Source organism: Mustela lutreola, chromosome 2, assembly GCF_030435805.1.
Source record: "Mustela lutreola isolate mMusLut2 chromosome 2, mMusLut2.pri, whole genome shotgun sequence".
NCBI classification, from domain to species: domain Eukaryota; kingdom Metazoa; phylum Chordata; class Mammalia; order Carnivora; family Mustelidae; genus Mustela; species Mustela lutreola.
Genome location: NC_081291.1, coordinates 132,305,438 through 132,323,105, shown reverse-complemented (window position 1 = coordinate 132,323,105; position 17,668 = coordinate 132,305,438). Strand labels below are relative to the sequence as shown.

Genomic DNA, 17,668 nt, shown 5'->3' with positions numbered 1-17,668 from the left:
GGCTCAGTTTTAAGATTACAGGGTTGCACTTTTCAACCTTGGCTGCATGTTGTAATCACCTGGGGAGGGCACCATGTGGGTTTCAACCCCCCCAGATGGTGACTGATTTGGTTTGGCATCTGCCCACTGATTCTAATGGGCAATGGGAGCTAAGAAACACTGTGTATGACCAGGAGTGGGGTATGGCCCACCTGAAAGCAGTTTTAAAAAAATTTAAGAGATTAAGGAAACACTGTGCTGGTCAAAGATTGTAACTACTGCCTCTGCCACCAATATATAATCTCTGCCCCACTGCTCAGTGTAATTTCCATGTGGCAGAAGTGGGAGATAGAGAAGTAAACAGATATATTGCCTGGCAGACATAGACATTTGTTTTTCCTGGAAAGGGGGCTGCTTAGTCTTGGAACTTTCCCCAGGTCACCCTTTACTGTCTCCTATTTATGGCACAGGTCTACTGCAAAAGGCACTTGGAGTTAGACATAACCTACTTTCAAAATAATCTCTGGAGTACAACCCATCCTTAAACTGAAGATGACCTAAAAATGCTCACTTAACAAATGTATACCTTCAGATTACGGGGCCAAAATGTAAACATTTCAAGAGTAACATATTTTTTTTTTTTTCTAAAAAAGGCCACTCATAATTAACTCTGATTTTAATCCAAGCCAGGTCAAGAGATCTCCCTTAACTAAACAAGTCCTAAGAATGGAGAGCCTAATGCCTTCAAAACAAATCTATGCAGGTGGTACAACACAGCGCTGCTGAGTAAAATGTCATTTGTCATTGGAAAGGGAAGCAAAAGCGGCATACTGTCAGAAAAATCCTCATTAAATGGCATGCAGATGTGAAATCCAAAATAAATGCTACAGAAGTCAATCATCAATCCATTAAAAAATAAGAAGAAACTACAGCCTGCTTAGGAAATAATTCTTTATGCATAACCATGTTATAATTGTTGCAGCACCACAACTCAAGAGGAAATGGCAAAATACTTTAAGAAACTGACATTAAGGCCTTGAACTAGCAACCACTTGAACTAGCTACATTTTTTCATCTGCAACAAAACAAATGTTGAAGATTTTAATGGCCTTGTATTGTCACTTACCACCACGTTCGCCCCACCATCACCACCAAAAGGCGGCAAATCAAAGGAGAAAAAAAATTGAGATTGATTTTCAAAATGAAATACCACAAATATTGGAACACTGGGAAAAAATTAAATTTGAAAGCAAGCAAGCAAGCATACTGCAAATACAGGCGGTGACTCAGAAATCAGGGCCTCAGTCAAACAGTTCCAGCATTGGCTGCTGAGGCAGAAGCTCTACTTGGGCAAAATATTTTGCTGTTACTTTGTTTTGTTTTGTTTCAAAAAGCAGAGACAGGAAAGGGAAACCTGAGAGAGCAGACAATAGCCTGCAGGATTTATTTTCTCACCACAGTTCAGGATAACAGCTCATTTGTTGAGTGAATAAATATATATTGATTCCCTCATGAGTGTGAGGCACTGTGCAGTGCTGAGGATGTACTGGTAAACTTGACAGTGTCTGTTTGCATGGGTCCCCTAAACTAAGACACTAAGGCACCAACCTCACATAATCCACCATACATGCCCCTTCTAGCCATATGTGTGAAAATTCAGTCCTGCCCTTGCAGTATTAGATGACAAAATTTTCCTTTTGTCTAACTGTACTGAACTTCATAGGGAAACCACTAATGCCTTCTATGTAAATAGGTAAATACATAAATATCCAGAATTTGAATAACAACGATAAGCCATGGGTAAATTTCAACAAGTTTAAAGAAAAATGTTCTTAACCCAGGTCTGTATCAAAACAGGTTTGCCTTTAGAAAAAAACCCAGTTCACATATTTTTACTGCCTGTGGCTATGCAGCTTCAGTAAGCTAAAAATACTTCCCTTTCTTCTAAGTTGGGAAGAGAAAATAAGACCAAGCAATCAGCAGCATGTCATTTTCTTTTTTTTTTTTTTTTTACTAGAAAACACTCAAAATAGCTGAAGCAACGAAAAGGCATCTGTTTTCTATTTGTATACACATACACTGACACAAACATCCATCCAGCTTGTATCTTCCCAGTAATATGAAATAAGCTATATTTGCATTATCAGCAAAGAGTGTCAACATTTCACTACTCACAGCTTTCTAGTATTATTTTTTTATTTTTGGTTGGGGAGAGGACTGCATGAGTGTTGAAAACTAGACACAAGTAAAAGCTTTCAAAAAATATGTATAGGGTGACTATGCTCTTAAGACCACACGGTGCTTACTTTGCAGTCATGCATCATTTATGTTTCTGAAATTTACATTAAACGAGATTCTAAAATAGAAGGATAGGAACTTTAAATCTTTCGCAGGTCTGGCTCAAGTTGTGTTCACTGTATCTGATAGAATGAAAAACTGTGTTTCTTCTCTTGGGCTTCTCAAGGCTGACTGTAAAAAACACAACACACATACACTCCCACCTCTATGACAAACTAAAAGTTACTCAGCAAGATAAACTTTTTTTTTTTACCACCCCCCTCCCAAAACACACCAGCAGGATGGTGAACAGTAGCAGTGTGGACTTTTCCAACACTCCCAACATCGTTAAAGTCATCCTATGAAGTTAACAGAAACTAATGGGCCATTAGTTTGGGCAGCTAGGTCACGGCTAAATTTCTCCTGGGGGGAAAAAAACCCAGCAAGGTTTGAGAAATCACTGCCAAACTCTCCATTTCTTATGTTACTGACAAAGTCAACTGCACAGCGAATACACAGCAACCGAGACCATGCCCCTCCGAGATGGGTTGGCAGAAACCGAGGAAAGGCTACTGTTCGGCCCGCGCAGACTGGAGCTGGGCCACTGACAAGTGATGGGGTAAAAGGCTCAGTGGGCGCCGGCCCATCCAACGCCCCGCGGGACCCGCGGCTGGTGCCACCAATTTCAAACGTAACCGCCGGAGGAAGTGGGAGGTGGAGATGTCATCTCCCTTGGCACTTCGGGGACCCGGCGGCCCAGCAGGGCTCGCCTCTGATGTCCGCGATGGTCAGAGGTGGCACCCGCTGCGCTAACGTTTCACCAAAGCCACTTTTCCAGTCCGGGCGGCAGGCGCCGGGCGAAGTTGGCCACCGGCCGCGCGCGTCCCGTTAACCGTACCTTGTAACTGGGCGGAAAGGGACTCCTGGTGCTGCTGGTACTTGAGCGCCACCGCCTCGGCTTTCCGCAGCTGCGTTTGCAGCTCGTAGTAGAGCATCGCGCCGTAGAGAAAGCCGAACACCACGGTCAGCAGCAGCAGCGTCTGGAAAATCCGCTTTTGCTTTCGGGAGCACATCCCGTTTCCCATAGTCCCGCCTGGACCCCGCGCCGCGGCCGCCCCCGCCGCCGCGGTCCCTTCCTCCCCTCCGCCGGAGCGAGCGCCTCAGCAGCGGCCGCCGCAAGAGGTGGCCGGACGCAGCATGAGGAGGAGACGCGAGACACAAAAGCGGGGCCCGAGGGGAAGTGGCGCCCGCTCAGCCCCCGCGCGCCGCGGGGCGCGCAGCCATCGACGCCGCCTGGGCAGCGGCCGGCAAACTTTTGCGAGGCTGGCTCTCCGCGAGTGCCCGGGCCCGGGAGGGGGCCCTCCGCATACTTCCGAGCGGGCTGTGCCCGCGCCGGTCCCCAGACGCCGTCTGCCTCTTTTCCTCCTCCCCACTTTTTGGCTCGGCTGCCCCCGGCGGCGCTCGGAGTCCCGCCCCGGCCGCTCCCCGCCCCCTCGCGGCGGCTCCCACTGCGCGACTTTGTTGCCACCAAAAGGAGGGGGTGCGCGCCCAACAAAGAGACCCGACTCGAGGCGGCGCCTCCGCGCGCGGCCGGCCGGGGTAGTGGATGGGCGGGGACCGGCTGGCCCGGCCGGGTGTGGGGGACGACGGGCCGGTGTCACTGACGGGGCTGCCGAACCTCGGCCGCCGCCGCCTCCCACCCAACTTACGTGTCACCCACGGCCCCGCTATTCTGGCCAACGGGATTCCGGGAGGAAGTCCCACTCGGGCTCCCCGCTCATTGGGCCCGTCAGAGCCGCCGCTCCCTCCCTTCGGGGAGGCAGTGCGGGGCTCGATTGGACGCCCGCTTTGTCCGTCCGACCCCGGGGCCGCGCCTTCCCTCCCACCGCGAGGGCCCGCGAGGGGCTCCGTGGGCAGCGCGGCCGCCTGGCGCCGGGGTGCGCCCACGTGGAGCGCGGGTGGGTGGGGAGAGCCCGCCGAGCCTGGAGCGGGGAGGTTGGGGTGCGCGGGCGACGTGTCCCGGCTTGCGGCTGGGCGAGGTATGGTGCGCACGTGTGTGAGAGTGCAAGTGAATGTGTGTGATCCAGCCCTCGGAATGCACGTGGGGAGAAAGTACCGTGTATGTAAGTGGGAGAGAATGGGTGGAAGCCGCTGCTTAGACTCTACCGAATACCCTTTCTTTCTTTCCCCAGCCAAAGGGCAGGTGCAGCAGATACACGGGATGGCTATACGGTCCCCATAATTTGCGTAGCCGCACGGGAGAGGTCTTGCCAGTGGACTCTTGCCCCATCCGCGTGCTAGCATGAATGCCTGTGTACGGATGGCAGGACACGAGTCGGGAGACTGAAGCACGCTAACACGATAGACTTACTGCTCAACTGTCCATGTGGGTTGGGGAAATCAGCTTGCCTTTGGCAGACGGGAAATGAATGATCTCATACTCTTCCCCGGGCTCCAAACAGAGTAATTTGAAAACAAATCTCAGAGGCTGAAATAAATATGCATACATTTTGTCATATGTATTTGCTTGATTGGTTGCAAAAGTACATACTTTTGCTAAATTACATTTTGAAGGCTAACAAAGGTTCCCTATGCAAAACAAAGTAAAACGTAATAATCACAAACCTCTTCAAAGAAAATCAAATTCAAAGAAAACAGTGCTTTTGTTCTTTTTATGTACTTGAGGAGGGGGAATACAGGTTAGGCGTGAATGATAATTTTGTTTCTGCTCTTGACCTAACTTCTAAGAAAGTAAATTATTTCTCAAATGCCTCAGAAGTGTCATGGAATTTATTTCATGCTGCATAGTTTTTATGATACTCTAACCAGGCTTTAGTTATCACTACCAATAATAGACGAGTGCTCAAAATGAGGGTAGATCTGCGTAGCCACATTAAACATAAAGATGGTCGGTCCCTGGTGCAGAACTTTTTTAGGTAGACTCTGAAATGCTAAAACCATAAAATAACCCTCATTACAAATGCTAGCCTAATGAAACCTAAGTTTGCCAGGCATCTACTTTTCCCTAATAAATAATGTTATAACAGTAATTATATTGTTCAAATGCTTTCATTTACAATTAACACTATCTCACTTATCATACCCAGATTAAGTATCAGCCTCACAGTTTGGTAAAGAAACCAAAGTTTATTGAAGGGACTGTGATAGCTCTAGGACCCACAACATGCAGAAATGTAGGAGTTCAGCAGAAGGGGATCTAGGTTAGAATCCTGCTGTTCTCCTGTGGAAGCCAAATTCTCATTCTTTTTTAACAAATAATATTAACAAACTGTGTCTGGTCCGTTAAAATGAGAACCTGGTTTAAAAAGAAAATTATTTAAGGAAGTTTTAGAATTTTGTTCTGTCGTACAGATACTCCATAGTCTTAATTGTTACTCAATCTACCACTGTTTCAATTTCCCTCTTTCAGATTTATTCTTAAAAATTGAGACTGGGTAATTCCTGCCACCTTGTTAAAATTCCTTATGAAAAGTCCTTACCATTATCAGAGTATGATTTGCTAAATAAACTCTTCCTCCAGAAGTACTACCAAAACTATTCTGGAGGAAATGAAGTTTTATAGCAATAATCCTGGCCCATACTAGGAGACAAAATTATCTTAACTGAAAAGAAAGGGAAGGAGGAAGGGAAAGAGACAGAGAAAGGAAGGAAGAAATTGTACAGAGGATTGGGAAATTATTACTCACACATTACACAGTATGCAGTATTTAGTTGTATTTCAGAATCTTTGGAACATTCTTATGCTTCTGGAATACATGATTACTCATTTGAAACCCCTGATTCCTTTGCATCTGATTTCAGACTCCAAAGGTATTCTTTGCCTAAAGCTGCTGGCTGACTGTACAGAATATAATAAATGTAGGCCATAAAACACAACTCAATATTTTAGTCATAAAATTTGTAAGAGGACAAAAATTATTACCTGGACTTACCCATTATTTCAAATTCAGGAAGGGTATGTAGAAGTATATAAAATCACTAATGGCAGTGTCTTTATAAGATTACTTTTCCAAGGTGAAGTATGCTGCTAGTTTCTTAAAAATATCAGTATAAAGCCTTTGAGAGGCCAACATGGGGAAACTATCCAGGGTCTATAAATTGAATTTACATAACATTGCCTTTGGGTAGAACTTGTAACAGATGAACTATTTCTAATGGTCTTGTGAGGTCCGTTGCTAGTTCTATTTTATTTTTATTTATCATTTTTAAAATGGTATTATATAATTACATTTCTATATGCTATATTTTTAACAATATATAAAATTTTAAAAGTTATATATCCTGAGATATTTCATCAGTTTAATATTTTATTTCTAAGGGAGGAAGAAATTAACTTCAAGATTCAAGGCCTTACATTTGAGAAGGACTAAGGTAATATTTGGAAATCTTAGCATTCTTTCTAGTTTTACTAAATTTGTCATTTCAATAAAATTTGTTCATTTTCAAAATAGGGAAAAGCAAGAATATATAGTTGAGGGATACAGCAGGTGTATAATTTGTAAAAATAGATGACCCATCCTAGACTAAGTAGTTTCCATTGTCTGTGAAATTTTTGAATTAAATCTCTTTACTACAAATTGAATTCAACAGTTTGCAAGAGACATCTACCTAAGAAAAGGTGATGAATATTAAACAATTGTTTTTAAAAACATTTGTAACTGTGTGGTGATGGATGCTAATTATGGTGATCATTTTGCAATAAATATTTAAATTGAATCATTATGTCATACACCTGAAACTAATGTGTTACATGTCAACTATATAGCAATTAAAAAATAAAATTGTAAATGGTGTTTCAGTACTTCTCAGTTATTTAATAAAGCACAGCTTCAGCCTTTTCATGTAAATTTTGCAGAAATCAACTATCATTTTTCCTCTGTAGAAAACTATACTTACCATCTCTGCCTTTTTGCCACTTCACCCATTTGCTATCACCTAATTAACACATGGCTTCCTGCTTGCCACTTACATGTACTGTTTTGAGAAGTAAAGAAAGCTACAGTTAAGGTATTCTGTTTTTTTGAGGACTCTGTAAGAGGTATTTTGAAACTCATTTTCCACAAAATTTTGCTAATGACCTGGTGGTAATTGTTAGCAGATTAAAAAGGTATGAAAATTTTTTCATAATTAAAAAATGAAAAATATTTAGGAGGCCCTAAATCTGTAGATGTGTAGCTAGACTAAAGAAATAAGAACTATTATTTCAAATGTCTTTAACATCTTTCTAAAGCAGGACAGTCTAGCATACCATAAACTCTTCCAGATTCTAAGGTGGCATAAGAAATATTTTGAATTTGTTGCTTAATGTTTATTATAGCTAACATATCACTTTTAGGAAAGAGTTAGTTTCATAGAATATTAGAATATATGGGAAAGGACCGTATGTGAGACTCAGGTGAGGCGGACTTCCCAAATCTTCTATTGGCTCATTCAGGCAGCTTTTCACCAGCTCACTGTCTTCAGAGACTTCAGACAAATAGACTGTGGGAAGATCAGTAGCCAATGAAATATGACATTTTTAATGTTCCCCCCAAAATGTGTAGTTTGTTGATTGCTTTGTATAAAAGACATGCTTGGTTTATCCATGACCATTTTATAGAATCGGTATTAGAATTTTAGTATTATATGATAGATACATGTAGTAATTTCTTAATTGTCATGGGACATGGCTCTTCGTACTTACGACGTATCCAATGCTAAGTCCTTGGTCAGAAATTTAACATTCAATTTCAGAACTATTCCTAAGGGAATCATAATCTGCTCCATAAATGTTTTTTATGCTCTAGTTTCAGGAATATTTTGAGTCAAAACAAAGGGACTATCAATGGTTTTACTTAGAGATAAAATAGACCAAACTTTCAAAAAAAAGAAAAAGATCCTAAGAGTCAAGTTACCTCAGCATTAAGTTCTACTCATGTTAAAACTGAGAAGTAAAAACACATGTCTTCCCTCGCTCTGCTCCTTCTCATTCTGTTCTCTAGTGCAGCTCTTTAAATCTTGGCATCCAACATCCTAGGAATCTTTTGATTCCCAGGATCCTTGTCTAGGACTATGCCCTTCACTCCCTATCACCCACCCACATACACACACTGTCTTTCCCTTCTTGAAGACAAAGGACAAAATCTAATATAATTTTCCTCAAAACATCTATTACTGTCCTACAAGTAATCAGTTATTCCAAGGAAAGCAAATTAGATCCATTAATTAACAGGAAGATATTAACGAATGAATTATTAGCTTATTATTGTTCTCAAGAATTTTGTGAGAAAATAGGGTAAGCCAAAGGACTGAACCCTAATGGCATAATCCTAGATAGGCTGGTAAGTAGATGAGTCATAATAAAGGACAGAGAGTTTCACTTTTTGCTTCTTTGATCCTGATTCTCTTGCCCAATTGTAAAGGGCTTCAGGAATATTCAAAAGGTGACTCAAGATGCCTACTGGGAGGATACAAATCCCGTTTAAGTTACAAACTATCTATGAAGTCAACAGTAAGTCAGGAACAGTTAGGACCTTAATTCTCTCTCTGTAAAATGCAAGGGATGATCCTATCTGTGCTGCCTCATTTCAGAGAGAATGAACCCACAGGATTCAAGAAAGAAGATAAACTTTAGATTTCATTTAGATAAAATTGAATTTGTAGTGATACTTGTCATTGTCGACCTAAATTTATTTATACTTTTCTGGAAAACTAACAGTTGATTAAAAAAAAAAAAATCAGCTACCCAGTTTAAAATGATAATTTTCCAATCATATTTATTAATTGAACTTCTTTAATAGTTGAGAATGGATGAATTATGGCCTTAAACCAAGGGACTTTTGTAATCCACTTATTCAAGCTAGATTTCTAATTCCTTGGTTATAATTTACGGACTAAGGTTTTCATTATGTTTTCTATGTCAACAATTTTCTCAAGTAGTTATTGTGTGCAAGGCATAATGCGGGGAGCGAAATGAAAGGTGGAGGAAATAATGATGAATGAACCATGGACCCTTCCAGTGAAGAGCTTGTGGATTTGGTACTTGTTGATTTAAAGGCCAAATCAAAACTCTGGCTGGAAATTAAATTACTCAAGGAGAGAACAAAGCAAGAGAAAAAGAGGCCTCATGATGTAACCATGATTTCCTGTTAGACCAGGCAATGGGATCGGTTAATCAGCAGAGGCAGTTCAAGCTGGGAAAAAGAAAAGTGATGCAAAGACCCCTCAAAACAAAGAAACATCACTTTGCTTCCATTCTCTTTTGGTGCAGGGCAAAGCCTTTGTTTTGTGTGCAGATCTGTTGGTGGGAACTCTGCTGAGCCGCTGAAGCCAAAGAACATCGTTCAGATTCCAGTCTCTGCTTCACTGAGTGGGGCAAGATCTTCAGGATATTTGTATGGTAAGGTCATTCAATGCAAATATGTCTAGTTGGAAGGAGCTTTTCTTGGTTTTTTCACCTAAGTTGACCACAATTTTTCTTTCATATACCAGCCATTATGGAGCTTTTCCAAATCACTTATCTCGATTTTCATAGAAACAACTCTTATTTTTTTCACTCTCCTATTTCATTAGTTTACATAACAGTTGATTAAATTACATAATTAAAATAGCAAGTGCAATTGCATAAGCGGCTTTTATAACAACCCACTGGTTTCTGTGAGGCATTCAGTTCGGTAGGCAGACACAGGCCAAGCGGAGATTAGTTTAAGTGCCAGGAGTCCTCAGCCCTGAAGTGCACAGGGAAGGGACTCACTGACAGAGGAGAGAGCCTCCCATTATCCAGTGAGTTGGTTCAGCCGAGTTAAGGGATTCTACCATACACAGAAATGACTAGTGAGGTAAAAGGAGGAACTGGTGATCAAGAAAAGGTGTGTAAGAGGAGTAACAGGGAAACTGAAAGTATTAAGAAGAGAACTTGGAGCTTTGTTGATAGAACTCAAAGGAAGTTGAGATAAAGCCTTCAAGGAGGCCTGGAAGGATCTGACTGGGGTGGAGTGGAAGATTACAGTGCGCTAGGGAATAAATGGGCAACGGACAAGTAAAGGAAGAGGAGTAGTAGGGTTAACTCTGCTTTTGATAATTTGCCTGCAAAAGAAGATAGATTGAGTGGAGCTTGAAAAGGCGATGAGGTTGAGGGAAAGTTTGCTGTGGGGGCTTTTATTTTTGGATTAGCACACACAAGAATTTCTTCAAGGAGCTCGTGGAGAGGGATAGGTCAAAGATTTGAAGGGCCACATTAAATACACTGGAATGTCTGGAATGTTACTTCTTAAGGCAATGTTCTATTATAGTTCATTTTCCATTTTAGAGGCTCAATAAATTATGGAATGAATGGTCTTAAGAGTCACTAAGAAGAAGAAAATTGAAAAGACTACCTGGCTAACTGAAAAAGAAATTTGTTTGAGAGGCCTAAGGTTGTGTGTACTTGTATTAATTCACTCTGATTAAATGTGCACACTCTCCAAAATGGGCATGATTGTATGATAATATCCCAAATAGAGAATCTGTAAAACGGTATGTATTTATTTAAGAAGAAAAACAGACTCTGCTTTGAGTAACAGTAATTGGCCCATTTAAAACCTTTTATGTGGGTGCCTGGGTGGCTCAGTGGGCTAAAGCCTTTGCCTTCGGCTCAGGTCATGATCCTAGGGTCCTGGGATCGAGCCCCACATCAGGCTCTCTATTCTGCAGGGAGCCTGCTTCCTCCTCTCTCTCTGCCTGCCTCTCTGCCTACTTGTGATCTCTGTCTGTCAAATAAATAAATAAAAATATTTAAAAATAAATAAATAAAACCTTCTATGTATATAAAAGACTTTGTGTATAACTGTTAGATATGTTTACTAAGCAGTTTATGACTTTTACAAATGTTTCATAACATTAAATGCAAAAAGGAGAATGTGAAATTGCACAAATGATATTATTGCAATCATGTTAAAATGCTTAAAGAAAAATAATTTGTTGTATACTGCTACTTTTAAGTAATTAGATAAAGAGGGGGAAAATGTGGATATTTTCAATAACTCATGAAAATCTATTCTCTTCAGAATAATGATGCTTTCTACTCATATGTTGGTTTTAACATTGTTGAACATATCCCTGATCCTAAGATCTGTTTTTCTATAAAGAGTGAGTTGGTATCACACATGGAACAGGAGGGTAGACTACCTAGCTTGGGGCAGCCATTTCACACACATCTTCCCACTCTCTCTCTTCCACTAACAGCAGTGAATTAAGTGAACTGTTTCACTGAGTGACTTTGGGACAGGGAAAACTAAAGCAACCCTATGAAAAACTGTTTATCCTCCTTTTCTTGCTTCTATTCTTGCTAGGACCTTCACCCTTACATTACATCTACCTTATAAAAAAAAAAAAGTGTGAAACATCTAGGTGGCTCAGCCAGTTAAGCATCTGCCTTCAGCTCAGGTCATGATCCCAGAGACCTGGGATCCAGTCCCACATTGGGCTCCTTGCTCAGAGGGGAGCCTGCTTCTCCCTCTGCCTGCAGCTCCCCTTGCTGGCACGCGCATGCTCTCCCTCTCTCTGACAAATAAATAGAATCTTTCATATAATGAAAAAAAAAAAAAAAAAAAAAAACAGATGGTGTATGTCCTCTTCGTAAAAGTCAAGGATTTAATGATTTTTCTTTTTTTTTTTCTTTCTTTATTTCTTCTTCTTCGTCGTCTTCATCTTCATCTTCTTTGTCTTCTTCTTCTTCTTCTTCTTTTTTTTTTTTTTTTTTGTTTTTGCAGTCTTCCAGCACATCTAAGGAGTGACTAGGTTGGGTCATCATGAATGTTTCCTGAGATCTCAGACTCATCAAGACGCTTGGCTGCAGGGCATAAGTGACTTATGGAGAGCATCTAGACCCTCATCTTAGTTTCTAGATGCCTGAGAAGACACTGTGCATTGGAACACAACCATCAATAAAAATCCCAGGCCCCAAGCAAAGACAAAATTCACTCTTCTTTCCTTTCTGAGGTTCTCAGATGCTCTGTCTCTACACTCACTCTATATGTTAAATAAATTCTGCTCTCACTTCCTCTCAGCTCCCGTATGATTTCTGTCCTGCGTGTGAGAAGCCAAGGACCCTCTTGACTGGTCTTGTGGTACCTCTCTCGGTCCTCGGACCCAGCCAGCCTGCATCAACTTCAGATGTGACCCACTCAATATCTGCCTTTACCAACAAGGTCTCTAGCACTCTATCTAGTACCTAATAAACACTGAACACAATTTAATTGAGTGAGTGAATAAACAACACTCAATGAAATCTATTTTTGTTCCCTGACAAAGACCAAAATAAATAATGGGAATTTACAAGATAGCGAGATAGAAAAGAAAGAAAAAAATCTGGGGAAAAAGGTAGAATGAAATTTATCTGATTTTAAATGTAGTGAAATTTCTAAGTAGGGAAGCCTTAGGAAAAACAAATGAAAAGAAATAAATACATTGGATTACTTGAAATTCAAAATCGTCATAGTTCAAACAATTCTAAAAAGTTTAAAAGCAGATGCATAGAGAATATTTGCATAGATTAAATAGACTGCATAAATTACATAGATCTAACAACTTTATATAATTGTATGTATATTGTTAAAACAAAGATAATAAAAAGTTGCAAAGTTCATAAACAGATAATAGTTCATAAAGTGTTCATAAATGGATAGTTCATAAGTAGATGAACAGCCAGCAAATATGTGAGAAGTATTCAATCTCAGTAATCAAAGAAATGAAACCAATACTAATAATCTCATAACAAGTGACAATAGCAATGTTTTTTAAAAATTTTACATTAAGATTGGCTTTAAAAATATTTTTTAAAGATTTAATTTATTTGTTAGAGAGATAGAGCACACAAGCATCGGGAGTGGCAGGCAGAGAGAGAAGCAGGCTTCCTGCTGAGCAAGGAACCCGTCACGGCACTGGATCTCAGGACTCTGGGATCATGACCTGAGCCAAGGCAGACACCCAAATGACTGAGCCACCCAGGCTCCCCTAGATAGGACTGGACTTGAGCTGAATTTTCAGACTGCCTGCTGGTGTCCAAGAATTGCTTGGTGTCGTGGGTGGGAAGAACACAGTCCCATGATGGAATTGGGTCCAGAATCTCTAAAAGAAATAGTAAGCAGACATTAAAGCTAGTTGTTTAGCTTGGAATCCTCAGAAAGAGACCCTGAAGAAAGCTTTCACGTGGATGAAGGTTATTAGGAAGAATTCTCATGAAAAATCAGGATAGCAGGAAAGATGGCAAATGAGCAATCCCAAAGGAACTTTTTTGTGCACTCAGAAGAGCTCTGGAAAAAGTGTAGATCATACTCAGAGTTGTTCCCCTAAGGAGCAAGAGAGCTGCTATATTCATATTACTGCTCCATATAGTCATTAATTCAGGGCTTGGTTGAAGGGTGTAAAGTCCCAGAAATTTCTCTGTCCTCTGTGCAACAGCCAAGTGGCCACAGCAGCCAGAGGCCCAGGTACTAGCTACGATGGCAGTGAGGCACACCAGAAGTCCAGGGGAAGGAAAATGGCAAGTTTCCCAGCCTATATGCGTGGGGCAGTAACAAAAGTGGTATTTGTAACTAAAGTGGTATTTGTACCATGGTATTTGTACCATGATATGATGAATGCTAAATGAAAAAACAAAAACAGGGTACAAAATACTATATAAGGGGTCCAGATTTACACCAGAGCCTGAGGTAACTAAAAAACTGAACAAAAATATATGACACAATGGCTCAGCCATAAGGCATCCAGAAAGAGTGCTTCCAGAGAGAGAGGAAACAAAAGAGGCATGACTGCTCTAACTACTGTCTGGCCAGAAAGCTGCCACACAGAGAAGGAAGAGCCCAGGCAAGTGCAGCCATGTCCCCAACAGGAGACAACCCCGGGAGACTGAAGAGACATTCTGTGTTAGGAAAAGTTGGTTAAGGGTACACGAGAACAATTTTTGCAATTTTTCTGTTAGTCTAAAATTACTTCAAAATTTTAAAAAAGTGTTAAAAATCCCAAAAAGGGAAAATATAGACCATGAGAATGTTAATCAAAATAAAGATGGAGTGGCTATGTTAATAATAGAGAAAGGAGATTTTATTTTACTTTCTAATTTTTTAGAGAAAGTTTCAGAGAAAAAATATTATCAAGAAGAAAGATGATAATTTCATAATGAAAAGGGGTTCATTTATCAAGAAGACCTAAAAATCCAAAATGACTATGTGCCTAATAGTAGACCTTCTAAAAACATGAAGCAAAAACTAATGGAACAAGGAGAAATAGACCAATCTACAACTACAGTTGGAGCCTTCAATACTTTTCTCCTGGTGGCCAGAAAATCTGTAAACATATGAAAGACCTGAGCAACATTATGAACCAACAAGACCTAATTGACATGTAGAGAACATTCCACTCAACAACAGAATCATGTTCTTTTTAAGTGCTTATGGACCATTTACCAAAGTGGACCATATTCTGAGATATAAATGAGCCTCAGTACATTTTAAAGCACACCACATACGTACCATTTCTCTTTGTTGGTGGAGAGCTGTTTTACATGCTAACCTTACGACTTGGTGGGTCAGATAATATCCAGTTCATGACGGGTAGCTTCTGCTTGTTCCTACTAACAGATATGGAGAAAAATCATTTGCAAATCAACAGCTGCATATCTGATATCAGAGGATGTGTTAATTTGCTCAAAGCAGTTTGAACCCTTAGCTGGTGGGCACCTGGGTGGCTCAGTGGGTTAAGCCGCTGCCTTCGGCTCAGGTCATGATCTCGGGGTCCGGGATCTAGTCCCGCATCGGGCTCTCTGCTCGGCGGAGAGCCTGCTTCCTCCTCTCTCTCTCTCTGCCTGCCTCTCTGCCTACTTGTGATTTCTCTCTGTCAAATAAATAAATAAATAAATGAACCCTTAGCTGGTATAACAGCTGCAGTTAGTCACCACCTGGTTAAAGGCTACAAAATCAACCATTATGCTCTAGTATCCATCTGTCTTCAGCATAGACCCAATAGGTGAGTTGAATGGAAATGTCATGGGGTTGTCATACCTGTATCCTTGATATTGGCACAATCTCTGTAGTCCCTTCATGAATGCAATATTGCTTTGGTTTACTATTTTCCTAGTTAGAGGCAGTTTCAGAGGCTCCCACTTGGCCTTTCCCACCATAATAATCCTTACACCACAGGTCAAGGAGCCAGTGTGGGGAGTCTGCCTGCTGGTAATTATAGCTATTCCGATTATGCATCCCAGAACTAGAAAAACAGCCACCAGATGGGTTTAAGGACCCACGGACCCACTATAAGAGGGAACTGAGGTAAAGCCCCCAGAGTACATGACCTCCCTAAACCTCTCCTCCAACTGGTGAATCACAGTAATATTTCAGGTCTTCTAGAATTAGTGTGTCAGTTCAGAGCCAGTGTCTCATAGTCTCTAAAAGTTTTCATTATTTTCTCAATGCACAGTTTCCCTGGTAAAAGCCTGGAGGTCCCTTGGGTGAAGGCTTGGAGAAAGATTATAAATTTTTGGTGGTGTACAGGGACTCTGTCTCAAGGGGGCTCAGTGTCTTCTCTACTCAAGGGGTCTAGGTCTAAAAACTGATCAAGTGCAGGAATTGGTTGAGAAGCCATGACTCATTTTTATGATTCAGATTAGACTTTTGCTACTTGATCTAAAACTTTTCTGTTGTGCTAGATCAAGTGAGAATTTAGCAGACTTCCTATCTATCCCATTTTTTGTAACACCATGGTGAACCATCCAATGCCATAGTTTTGTGCAACTCAGACTATTCTGATTACCGCTTGACTGCTATCCATTATGGTAACCATGCCCATTGCCTTTGAAGGTTGAGTGCTACCACTTGGCTCTTGCTAACCCAGGATCCAATTACTCCCACTGCATTTAGGTTTCCTGATTCAGTGACTGTAGTCCCCACTGTAAAGAGTAGCCTACAAAGAAGAGTGATTACAGAAGAGCTCTTTAAGGATGCTAGGGCACTATTCACAATTTTTTTTCTGAGTTGTGGTGAAAGGTGTCTTCTGGACTCTGGTATATCACCTGGACTCTCAGAGTAGGTAAGTCTTAACTGAAAAATCCACTAATTTGACAAATTCGCATTCCAAACTTCATAAGAGTTTGAATCCCTTCCTCTACGTTTAAGCAAGGTAGGTCAAGTGTTTCTAGTTTCCTCATGGTAGGCCATTTTGGTCCTTGTTTTACCCAATCAACTAAAACTGTTAAACCCTTCCCAACTCCCTGAGCTACAATTTTAAATCCAGGATCTCTGCTTAGTAAGCCCATATTGATAATATCAGCCAGATCCAACTCTGCTTCTTCCATCATTATCCCACACCCTCATTATTCATTCCCATACATATTTTCCATATTTTAGTCTATATAAATTAGAAAATTCACATAATTCTGAGTGTAGCACACCTCCTCATAGGTCATGCTTTGTATCTCATCCTTGGGACCTTCTGGAATTTGAGTCTAATTACATGTCTAGAAGTAAAGAGGAGCAGTAGATGTGGGTCCTAAGGAAAATCAGCTTTGTCTTGCAGAGCATTACAGTTTCCTTGGGCAATGCACAATTAATTCCCTCCAAAGGGAAGTAGGGGGAATTGGAGAAGCCAATACTACTGGGAGTAAGGAGTCCACTTCCACTGGGAAAGAAGACTGGCCAGAATTTAGAGGCTCAATGTCCCCAGCCTCATCAGGCTCTTCTTAGAGGTCCTCATTCCAATTGGCCAGATTCTATTCTTTCCCAATCGATGCCCTCATTTGAACAGTGATCACCCTGTGGAGCTGGGAGTGCAACTAGTGCTGTAATTCAGCCAACTGCAGGATGAAATTGTGTTTGATTTTCAAGAATCTCAGCCCTGAGGCTGCAGGAGATAAGGGTCACCTTTAGGGCATACACAGAAGTGTTTAGGTCATTTATGTGACACTTGAACTGAAAATTCAGTTCCCTGAGCTCATCCTTTCTTTCATCACTTTGTCCAGCAACATGATCAACCAACCAGCCTCATTAGATTCATTAGATTTCCAAAATGTCTGAAAGTATCGCAACTCTAGGCACCAAGTTCCTTACTTCTTTTAAGTGGTTGATTAGAATATCTAATGAAGATATTTTGCATATCTCTGATTCCAGATCTTGTTGGGGACTATCAGTGCTCTCTTCACTATTGGAAATAGGGTCATTACCATCTACCAATCTAATGAGATTAGAGAGCCAATTTCTGAAACCTCAGAACTAATTCAGAAAACTCATCCTTAAAATTGTGGTCCTCTAGATCCACTCTTGGTACCAAAATCTGAACTGGTCAGGGTTCTCCAGAGAAAGAAAACCAAAAGTGTGTGTGTGCGTGTGTGTGTGTGTGTGTGTATTCACACACTTTTCTATAGAAAGAGTTGTACCACAAAGAA

General features: G+C 41.0%; 1 protein-coding gene and 1 long non-coding RNA gene across 7 annotated transcripts in view; one reads left to right on the top strand and one right to left on the bottom strand.

Moving 5' to 3' along the window:
• GOLIM4 (golgi integral membrane protein 4) overlaps positions 1-3,343 on the bottom strand; it is an 85,753-nt gene extending 82,410 nt beyond the window's left edge. For all 6 annotated transcript variants that reach the window (XM_059163541.1, XM_059163546.1, XM_059163542.1 and 3 more), the window contains exon 1: positions 3,155-3,343. In XM_059163541.1, the coding sequence (XP_059019524.1) occupies positions 3,155-3,341 (187 nt within the window). In that variant the 5' untranslated portion in view covers positions 3,342-3,343. The remainder of the gene's footprint in view (positions 1-3,154) is intronic.
• Positions 3,344-4,347: 1,004 nt separating this feature from the next.
• On the top strand, positions 4,348-12,296 carry LOC131824896 (uncharacterized). The gene is made up of 4 exons (XR_009351030.1): positions 4,348-4,375; positions 6,596-6,648; positions 9,527-9,655; positions 12,006-12,296. It is a non-coding gene; the product is annotated as an uncharacterized LOC131824896 (long non-coding RNA).
• Positions 12,297-17,668: the final 5,372 nt, after the last annotated feature.